Here is an 11,590-nt window from a genome sequence, read left to right as displayed (position 1 = left end):
GGTGTTGTGATTATTTGGTTTGTGCATGTAGTAGTGTTGCAGCTGAACCTCAATGTTTTATTTTCTCATCTAAATCCCATTGCTCTTTTTTTTTTGATTATTTTGAGGGGCATTTAGCCTTTATTCAGATGGGACAGTAAGCAGACAGGAAAGGTGGGGAGAGAGAGAGGGGATGAGATGCAGCAAAGGACCTTGGGTCGGATTCGAACCCGCGTCAGCTGCACAAGGACCAAGGACCGAGCCTCCATCATACGCATACTACCAGGGGGAGCCATCAGGACGCACAAAATCCTATTGCTTTTAATTAAAACAGTATTTTTTTGTATTGGTGATTTAGGCATACATGAAAATTCCAACCGTATATGAAACTGAACCCCAAAAAGAAGTCTTCCAGCACACACCATGATGGAATAAACACTTTTATTAGATTATATTAAAAACAAGAAGGAGCGAACTACGCGTTTCACATACTGCTTCATCAGATTCACTATGTGCTTGATTGCCACAACCAAATGTTTACACTTTTACTTTTGTTTTTACAAGGAACCATGTCATTATTTCCTATCCCTTACATGTATGAAGAAGAAGAATGTATGTGTGAGACTGACTTAGCCTACTCATTTAGATGAGACTTGCAGAGAGAACCCCTATGATCCCCACCACAAACACACACACACACACACACACACACACACACACACACACACACACCTCTCTCTCTCTCTGTGTGTGTGTCCCCTTTTCTGCTTTTTAAATGAGGCTCGTCTGTTGACTGGATTGGAAATGTTACTTTATTTTGTACCATGCTAAGGCTAGCATTCTGTTACATCACCACACGGCCATCTTGGTAGGAAAATAACAGGTGACAATCAAGTGACACTTACAGCCAATGAGCTGTGTGTGTTGTAGCGCCATATTGGTAGGAAAAATGCTTGTGACATCATGGGAATACTATGAATTGTTTTTTCTTGTAATACAATCCATGGGTGGGAGGGGTGGGAGACGTCATGGAACACATGCGCACTTCGCCTTGGGCTGCATTGTCAGGAAGTAAAACCAGGAAGAAAAAGCCCCCATGATGGCTTCATGCGCCAATGAGCAAGCTCCGTCCGAATGCATGGGTGGGCGTGGCACGTCCCCTATCCAGTTCTTTTAATACATCCATGGTCACAACAGACTCGCAACACTACTCGTCGTAAAGTGTGTGGTAGCAGCGGGGCCGTGCAGCTGCTGAGGCTGTGTGTACAGGAGCGGATCAGCTGTGCTGCTGAAGACTTTCTGCTGCTGCTGAAAAAAGGAACAGAAACGGAGGAGCTGAGAGCGCTGCTCACAGAGCGGCTGCGCAGGAGATTTCCGGGCTGTTTGAGAAAACCGTGGCGGAGGACGAAGACGACGAAGGTGTGGCTTACCGATTTTCCTCTTTTCATTAGTATAGTTTTTTTACAACTGTAATTGAGCAACAGAAGACACTGCATGTTAACTGCTAACAGCTAACTGCGGCTGTTGAAGAGATATTTGGGCTGTTTGAAAGAAGATAGCAAGTACGAGGAGGAAGCTTCTCTGCCTGAGTTCAGATCTTTCCACTCCACTGAGTTGACTCCTGAAAAAGGAAATGCAGTGTAACAAGTTAACAATTCAGCCTGATATCAGGCTAGAATCTTCTTGTTCCAAAAAGAATGCGCAACACTGTCGGACACTGCTGGGCATTGATTTAAATCCTGTAGTGCTGTTACACAGAGCAGCTTTACCTCCAGACTTCCAGCAGCTGTTGGTCATTAAAGAAGAAGTTCCCCCTGAGCTGCAGGACTGGAGCCCCAGTCTGGACCAGGACCCAGAGCCCCCACACATTAAAGAGGAACAGGAGGAACTCTGGATCAGTCAGGAGGACCCAGAGCCCCGACACATTAAAGAGGAACAGGATGAACTCTGGATCAGTCAGGAGGGAGAGCAGCTTCAGGAGGACCCAGAGCCCCCACACATTAAAGAGGAACAGGAGGAACTCTGGACCAGTCAGAGGGGAGAGCAGCTTCAGGAGGACCCAGAGCCCCCACCCATTAAAGAGGAACAGGAGGAACTCTGGATCAGTCAGGAGGGAAAGCAGCTTCAGGAGGACCCAGAGCCCCCACCCATTAAAGAGGAACAGGAGGAACTCTGGATCAGTCAGGATGGAGAGCAGCTTCAAGGGCTGGAGGAGGCTGATATCACCGAGTTCCAAATCACTCCTGTTCCTGTGAAGAGTGAATATGAGGAAGAGAAACCTCAGTCCTCACAGCTTAATCAAAGCCAAACTGAGGACAAGAGAGAGGCAGAGCCTCTAGGCAGCAGCTCAACTGAACAGATGGAAACAGAAGCTGATGGAGAGGACTGGGGAGTATCAGAACCAGCTAGTCCTGGCAAGACTTCAGACTCTTCTGAGACTGAAGACAGTGACAATTGGACAGAATCTAGTGAACGTGAGTCTATCTTAGATACACAGAAAAACAGTGAAGTTCTTGCGAATAAGCACCGTTGTTCACTTTGTGGTAAAGGATTTGGTCATAACAGAAACTTGACCAGACACATGAGAGTCCACACAGGAGATAAACCATTTAAATGCTCAGTCTGTGGGAAATGTTTTGGTCTGAAAGGACACTTGACAACACACATGAGAGTCCACACAGGAGATAAGCAATTTAAATGTTCAGTCTGTGGTAAAGGATTTGGTCATAACGGAAACTTGACCAGACACATGATAGTCCACACGGGAGATACACCATTTAAATGCTCAGTCTGTGGGAAATGTTTTGGTCAGAAAGGACAGTTGACAACACACATGAGAGTCCACACAGGAGATAAACCATTTAAATGCTCAGTCTGTGGGAAATGTTTTGGTCACAAAGGACACTTCACAATACACATGAGAGTCCACGCAGGAGATAAACCATTTAAATGCTCAGTCTGTGGGAAATGTTTTGGTCAGAAAGGACAGTTGACAACACACATGAGAGTCCACACAGGAGTTAAACCATTTAAATGCTCAGTCTGTGGGAAATGTTTTGGTCAGAGAGGACAGTTGACAACACACATGAGAGTCCACACAGGAGTTGAACCATTTAAATGCTCAGTCTGTGGGAAATGTTTTGGTCAGAGAGGACAGTTGACAACACACATGAGAGTCCACACAGGAGATACACCATTTAAATGCTCAGTCTGTGGGAAATGTTTTGGTCACAAAGGACACTTCACAACACACATGAGAGTCCACGCAGGAGATAAACCATTTAAATGCTCAGTCTGTGGTCACAGTTTTTGTCTGAAAGGGAACTTGGATAAACACATGAGAGTCCACACAGGAGATAAACCATTTAAATGCTCAGTCTGTGGGAAATGTTTTGGCTATAAGCAAACCGTGAAGACACACATGCTAGGCCACACAGCAGCCGAGGTCAATTAATATTGGGCTGGACAATAATTCAGTATTATAATTGTCAACGGAAACATTATCAGACCATTGATCAAGTGATTTTCATTTTCATAATTCTGTTCTAAGTGATAAAATGCAAATAATTATTGTTGCAAAATGAGATGAATCAAATATGATTTGAATGAAGGTCTATGTGACTTTTAGGAAGAGTGGAGGCTGTTCAGGATGAGGGCAAAGTTCTGACTCAACATATCTAATGGCTCATCTGTCAGAAAAGGTTTGCTGTACTTTTTGTATCTTTTTCATTATTTGTCCACATTGAAATACAATCAACAATGAACAATTGATTTTATATTTGAAATTGAATTCCTGTCTGATTTAATTCAGTGTAGCCTACTCATTCATTGTCAATTCAATTCACTCCTATTGGACTTGGTGAGTTATGCAGTTGTAAATAATCTATACTTGGTCCGGGCTCACTTGTTTAAGCTTTTATGTTTAACTCACTGACCGTCATTTACAGTCAGTTTATTCACTTTAATTTTTCCCCACATTTTTATTTTTTAAATCACATTATACTTTTATGTTTGAAATGGAAAATACAAATAATGGTCTTGATGACGTTGGTAAAAAATAACAAGGGGTGGACTCATTTCCTGGAAGGGGGGGGGGGGGGGGGGGGGGGAATGTCTACCTGTAACAGCTTTGGCTTCTGAAACTGCTGAAAACTTGAAAGCTTAAAAACATGAACATATATCATACACTTGTGAAATTAAAGGTGAATAAAGAAAACCCTTCCCTTTCAAACTAAAGTTTCTGTGGGGTTTCTCAGAGGTAAACAATTCAAGGTTGTGGTCAATCATTTGGGTTTTGACAGCAATGCTAGATCCTCCATTCACCAACATTTTGCTTGAAATCTTCCCCACTTCCAAGTTTAAATAAAATGGACTATGTAAATACTGCTAGTATAACATAAAGCTTATGCATCCCTGTGTTGCACTCAGCAATCACTGAGAAATCCACATCCTGTCCCAGCCAATAGCTTGAGAATGGCATTCATTAGATTTGTAGCAGGTCCTGCATTCTTCATAAAGGTAAAAGCTGCATTTGTCTCCAAGCTGTCCTGTAGAAACTGACAGATTAGAGTTTTCTCTAAGTCATTAGCTACAAAACCACAGGTTAGAGATTGGCACAGGCTGCTTGGTCACAGCAATGATTACAATGTCCCGCCTTCACCTAATTTATAAGCCTCGTTCGTTCGTTCGTTAGTTCTTGATCATGGGATAGCTCAGGGCTTGTGCCCTTTTCTATCCATAGGCAACTGCCTTGGATGGATGTGGAGCCGTGGGAGGAGCCATAGGAGGCGGAGATGGAAGTCTCCGCCTCTGAAAATAACCCATTTAATATATTAAATGTGTTATTTTCAAAGGTGTTGTGATTATTTGGTTTGTGCATGTACTAGTGTTGCAGCTGTACCTCAATGTTTTATGCTCTCATCTAAATCCCATTGCTCTTTTTTTTTAGATTATTTTGAGGGGCATTTAGCCTTTATTCAGATGGGACAGTAGGCAGACAGGAAAGGTGGGGAGAGAGAGAGGGGATGAGATGCAGCAAAGGACCTTGGGTCGGATTCAAACCCGCGTCAGCTGCACAAGGACCAAGGACCAAGCTTCCATCATACGTGTGCTACCAGGGGAGCCATCAGGGCGCACAAAATCCTATTGCTTTTAATTAAAACAGTATTTTTTTGTATTGGCGATTTAGGCATACATGAAAATTCCAACCGTATATGAAACTGAACCCCAAAAAGAAGTCTTCCAGCACACACCAGGATGGAATAAACACTTTTATTAGATTATATTAAAAACAAGAAGGAGCGAACTATGCGTTTCACATACTGCTTCATCAGATTCACTATGTGCTTGATTGCCACAACCAAATGTTTACACTTTTACTTTTGTTTTTACACGGAACCATGTCATTATTTCCTATCCCTTACATGTATGAAGAAGAAGAATGTAGGCCCTATGTGTGAGACTGACTTAGCCTACTAATTTAGATGAGACTTGCAGAGAGAACCCCTATGATCCCCACCACACACACACACACACACACACACACACACACACACACACACACACACACACACACCTCGCTCTCTCTCTCTGTGTGTGTGTCCCCTTTTCTGCTTTTTAAATTAGGCTCGTCTGTTGACTGGATTGGAAATGTTCATTTATTTTGTACCATGCTAATGCTAGCATTCTGTTACATCACCACACGGCCATCTTGGTAGGAAAATAACATGTGATTGTGATCAATTAACAGGTGATTACAATCAAGTGACACTTACAGCCAATGAGCTGTGTGTATTGTAGCGCCATATTGGTAGGACAAATGCTTGTGACATCATGGGAATACTATGAATTGTTTTTGTGTGTCAATGAGATGGGGGGGGGGGGGTGTTACCTTCCTTGGTCACACGTGTTCAGTCTCTCTCTCGTCCTCTCTTTGCTTGCTTTGCTTTTTTCTCTCTCCCCCCGGCACACCCGCCCGTCTTTGTCCTAGTGGTATTGCCGTAGCTGGTGGTGGTACGGACCAGAGCCGTGGACACTAGTAGGCCTACGGACGGACGTACTGACTGTTGTTGTTTGTTCGAAAGAAAGGCTGACGTGCTGCAGCAGAAGGAGTGAAGTGTGTGGTAGCAGCGGGGCCGTGCAGCTGCTGAGGCTGTGTGTACAGGAGCGGATCAGCTGTGCTGCTGAAGACTTTCTGCTGCTGCTGGAAAAAGGAACAGAAACGGAGGAGCTGAGAGCGCTGCTCACAGAGCGGCTAACTGCGGCTGCGCAGGAGATTTGTGGGCTGTTTGAGAAAACCGTGGCGGAGTACGAAGACGACGAAGGTGTAGCTTACCGATTTTCCTCTTTTCATTAGTATAGTTTTTTTACAACTGTAATTGAGCAACAGAAGACTGTATGTATGGATGATATTATCACGAATATATAAACTGGAGCCGAGGCTCCGTTTAGCACAGAGAAGAAGAAGAAGCTCCTCTCTCTTATCGACTCAGATGGTTTAGTTAGCTGTGAAGCTAATGGAGCTAACGTTTATTGGAGCTTTGGAGAACAACTTGTCAGTAAAACATTCAGGAGGAAAATTTCCTGTGTCACTGTATGGAAATGTCTAATGTCCAAAACCTGACAGTGTTGGTGAACTAGCAGCTAGCAGCTAACTGCGGCTGTTGAAGAGATATTTGGGCTGTTTGAAAGAAGATAGCAGAGTACGAGGAGGAAGTTTCTCTGCCTGAGTTCAGATCTTTCCACTCCACTGAGTTGACTCCTTCTGAAAAAGGAAATGGAGTGTAACAAGTTAACAATTCAGTCTGATGTCAGGCTAGAATCTTCTCGTTCCAAAAAGAATGAGCAACACTGTCGGACACTGCTGGACATTGATTTAAATCCTGTAGTGCTGTTACACAGAGCAGCTGTACCTCCAGACTTCCAGCAGCTGTTGGTCATTAAAGAAGAAGTTCCCCCTGAGCTGCAGGACTGGAGCCCCAGACTGGACCAGGAGGACCCAGAGCCCCCACACATTAAAGAGGAACAGGAGGAACTCTGGATCAGTCACGAGGACCCAGAGCCCCGACACATTAAAGAGGAACAGGAGGAACTCTGGATCAGTCAGGAGGGAAAGCAGCTTCAGGAGGACCCAGAGCCCCCACCCATTAAAGAGGAACAGGAGGAACTCTGGATCAGTCAGGATGGAGAGCAGCTTCAAGGGCTGGAGGAAGCTGATATCACCAAGTTCCAATTCACTCCTGTTCCTGTGAAGAGTGAATATGAGGAAGAGAAACCTCAGTCCTCACAGCTTCATCAAAGCCAAACTGAGGACAAGAGAGAGGCAGAGCCTCTAGCCAGCAGCTCAACTGAACAGATGAAAACAGAAGCTGATGGAGAGGACTGGGGAGTATCAGAACCAGCTAGTGCTGGCAAGACTTCAGACTCTTCTGAGACTGAAGACAGTGACAATTGGACAGAATCTGGTGAACGTGTGTCTATCTTAGATACACAGAAAAACAGTGAAGTTCTTGTGAATAAACACCGTTGTTCACTTTGCGGTAAAGGATTTGGTGATAACAGAAACTTGACCAGACACATGAGAGTCCACACAGGAGAGAAACCATTTAAATGCTCAGTCTGTGGTCACAGTTTTGGCTGTAAAGAACACTTGAAAGAACACATGAGAGTCCACACAGGAGATGAACCATTTAAATGCTCAGTCTGTGGGAAATGTTTTGGTCAGAAAGGACAGTTGACAAGACACATGAGAGTCCACACAGGAGATAAACCATTTACATGTGCAAACTGTGGTAAAGGATTTGGTCATAACAACAAATTGACCAGACACATGCTAGTCCACACAGGAGGTAAACCATTTACATGTGCAATCTGTGGTAAAGGATTTGGTCATAACAACAAATTGACCAGACACATGCTAGTCCACACAGGAGATACACCATTTAAATGCTCAGTCTGTGGGAAATGTTTTGGTCAGAAAGGACAGTTGACAACACACATGAGACTCCACACAGGAGATAAACCATTTACATGTGCAAACTGTGGTAAAGGATTTGGTGATAACAGCAACTTGACCAGTCACATGCTAGTCCACACAGGAGATAAACCATTTACATGTGCAATCTGTGGTAAAGGATTTGGTCATAACAGCAACTTGACCAGACACATGCTAGTCCACACAGGAGATAAACCATTTAAATGCTCCGTCTGTGGTAACAGTTTTGGCCGTAAAGAAACCTTGAAAGAACACACAAGAGTCCACACAGGAGTTAAACCATTTAAATTTAAATGCTCAGTCTGTGGGACATGTTTTGGTCAGAAAGGACAGTTGACAACACACATGAGAGTCCACGCAGGAGTTAAACAATTTAAATGCTCAGTCTGTGGGAAATGTTTTGGTCACAAAGGACACTTGGCACAACACATGAGAGTCCACACAGGAGAGAAACCATTTAAATGCTCAGTCTGTGGGAAATGTTTTGGTTATAAACAAACCGTGAAGAAACACATGCTAGGCCACACAGCAGCCGAGGTCAATTAATATTGGGCTGGACAATAATTCAGTATTATAATTGTCAACGGAAACATTATCAGACCATTGATCAAGTGATTTTCATTTTCATAATTCTGTTCTAAGTGATCAAATGCAAATAATTATTGTTGCAAAATGAGATGAAACAAATGAGGGAATATGATTTGAATGAAGGTCTATGTGACGTTACGGAAGAGTGGAGGCTGTTCAGGATGAAGGCAAAGTTCTGACTCAACATATCTAATGGCTCATCTGTCAGAAAAGGTTTGCTGTACTTTTTGTATCTTTTTCATTATTTGTCCACATTGAAATACAATCAACAATGAACAATTGATTTTATATTTGAAATTGAATTCCTGTCTGATTTAATTCAGTGTAGCCTACTCATTCATTGTCAATTCAATTCACTCCTATTGGACTTGGTGAGTTATACAGTTGTTAACTTACTACTCTTCCCAGACACTTTTATTATATCATTTTTCTTAAAGCAGGTAGGCTCATTCTAATAATTGAATCTGTCATTATATAACTGTTCTATCTACTGGGCACAAAAATAATCTATACTTGGTCCGGGCTCACTTGTTTAAGCTTTTATGTTTAACTCACTGACCGTCATTTACAGTCAGTTTATTCACTTTACTTTTTTCCACATTTTTATTTTTTAAATCACATTATACTTTTATGTTTGAAATGGAAAATACAAATAACTGTCTTGATGACGTTGGTAAAAAAAACAAGGGGGTGGACTCATTTCCTGGAAGGGGGGGGGGGAATGTCTACCTGTAACAGCTTTTGCTTCTGAAACTGCTGAAAACTTGAAAGCTTAAAAACATGAACATATATCATATACACTTGTGAAATTAAAGGTGAATAAAGAAAACCCTTCCCTTTCAAACTAAATTTTCTGTGGGGTTCTCAGAGGTAAACAATTCAAGGTTGTGGTCAATCATTTGGGTTTTGACAGCAATGCTAGATCCTCCATTCACCAACATTTTGCTTGACATCTTCCCCACTTCCAAGTTTAAATAAAATTGACTATGTAAATACTGCTAGTATAACATAAAGCTTATGCATCCCTTTGTTGCACTCAGCAATCACTGAGAAATCCACATCCTGTCCCAGCCAATAGCTTGAGAATGGCATTCATTAGATTTGTAGCAGGTCCTGCATTCTTCATAAAGGTAAAAGCTGCATTTGTCTCCAAGCTGTCCTGTAGAAACTGACAGATTAGAGTTTTCTCTAAGTCATTAGCTACAAAACCACAGGTTAGAGATTGGCACAGGCTGCTTGGTCACAGCAATGATTACAATGTCCCGCCTTCACCTCATTTATAAGCCTTGTTCGTTCGTTCGTTAGTTCTTGATCATGGGATAGCTCAGGGCTTGTGCCCTTTTCTATCCATAGGCAACTGCCTTGGATGGATGTGGAGCCGTGGGAGGAGCCATAGGAGGCGGAGATGGAAGTCTCCGCCTCTGAAAATAACCCATTTAATATATTAAATGTGTTATTTTCAGAGGTGTTGTGATTATTTGGTTTGTGCATGTACTAGTGTTGCAGCTGTACCTCAATGTTTTATGCTCTCATCTAAATCCCATTGCTCTTTTTTTTTAGATTATTTTGAGGGGTATTTACCCTTTATTCAGATGGGACAGTAGGCAGACAGGAAAGGTGGGGAGAGAGAGAGGGGATGAGATGCAGCAAAGGACCTTGGGTCGGATTCAAACCCGCGTCAGCTGCACAAGGACCAAGGACAGAGCCTCCATCATACGTGTGCTACCAGGGGAGCCATCAGGGCGCACAAAATCCTATTGCTTTTAATTAAAACAGTATTTTTTTGTATTGGCGATTTAGGCATACGTGAAAATTCCAACCGTATATGAAACTGAACCCCAAAAAGAAGTCTTCCAGCACACACCAGGATGGAATAAACACTTTTATTAGATTATATTAAAAACAAGAAGGAGCGAACTATGCGTTTCACATACTGCTTCATCAGATTCACTATGTGCTTGATTGCCACAACCAAATGTTTACACTTTTACTTTTGTTTTTACAAGGAACCATGTCATTATTTCCTATCCCTTACATGTATGAAGAAGAAGAATGTGGGCCCTATGTGTGAGACTGACTTAGCCTACTAATTTAGTTAGATGAGACTTGCAGAGAGAACCCCTATGACCCCCACCACACACACACACACACACACACACACACAAACACACACACACACACACACACACACACACACACACACACACACACCTCGCTCTCTCTCTCTGTGTGTGTGTCCCCTTTTCTGCTTTTTAAATTAGGCTCGTCTGTTGACTGGATTGGAAATGTTCATTTATTTTGTACCATGCTAATGCTAGCATTCTGTTACATCACCACACGGCCATCTTGGTAGGAAAATAACATGTGATTGTGATCAATTAACAGGTGATTACAATCAAGTGACACTTACAGCCAATGAGCTGTGTGTATTGTAGCGCCATATTGGTAGGACAAATGCTTGTGACATCATGGGAATACTATGAATTGTTTTTGTGTGTCAATGAGATGGGGGGGGGGGGTTACCTTGGACACACGTGTTCAGTCTCTCTCTCGTCCTCTCTTTGCTTGCTTTGCTTTTTTCTCTCTTGCCCCCGGCACACCCGCCCGTCTTTGTCCTAGTGGTATTGCCGTAGCTGGTGGTGGTACGCATGGGTGGTACGGACCAGAGTCGTGGACACTAGTGGTCACAACAGACTCGCCACACTTTACGTGTGTGGTAGCAGCGGGGCCGTGCAGCTGCTGAGGCTGTGTGTACAGGAGCGGATCAGCTGTGCTGCTGAAGACTTTCTGCTGCTGCTGGAAAAAGGAACAGAAACGGAGTAGCTGAGAGCGCTGCTCACAGAGCGGCTAACTGCGGCTGCGCAGGAGATTTGCGGGCTGTTTGAGAAAACCGTGGCAGAGACGACAAAGGTGTAGCTTACCGATTTTCCTCTTCATTAGTATAGTTTTTTTTACAACTGTAATTGAGCAACAGAAGACTCTGTATGTATGGATGATATTATCACGAATATATAAACTGGAGCCGAGGCT

The 11,590-nt window shown here is 43.0% G+C and overlaps 1 protein-coding gene across 1 annotated transcript; it reads left to right on the top strand.

The window, feature by feature from the left end:
• Positions 1-6,218: 6,218 nt before the first annotated feature.
• On the top strand, positions 6,219-11,383 carry LOC310776642 (uncharacterized protein; the record flags this gene model as incomplete). Its single annotated transcript, XM_083636815.1, has 3 exons — positions 6,219-7,769; positions 10,121-10,133; positions 11,194-11,383. Exons 1-3 carry the CDS (start codon positions 6,755-6,757, stop codon positions 11,381-11,383), a joined length of 1,218 nt encoding a protein of 405 aa, XP_083492941.1. The 5' UTR covers positions 6,219-6,754.
• Between the last annotated feature and the right edge of the window lie 207 nt (positions 11,384-11,590).

This window comes from Poromitra crassiceps (genome assembly GCF_964638095.1).
Source record: "Poromitra crassiceps genome assembly, chromosome: 5".
Taxonomy (NCBI): domain Eukaryota; kingdom Metazoa; phylum Chordata; class Actinopteri; order Beryciformes; family Melamphaidae; genus Poromitra; species Poromitra crassiceps.
The sequence above is the reverse complement of the archived record's forward strand: the minus strand, read 5'-3'. Positions and strand labels throughout refer to the sequence as shown.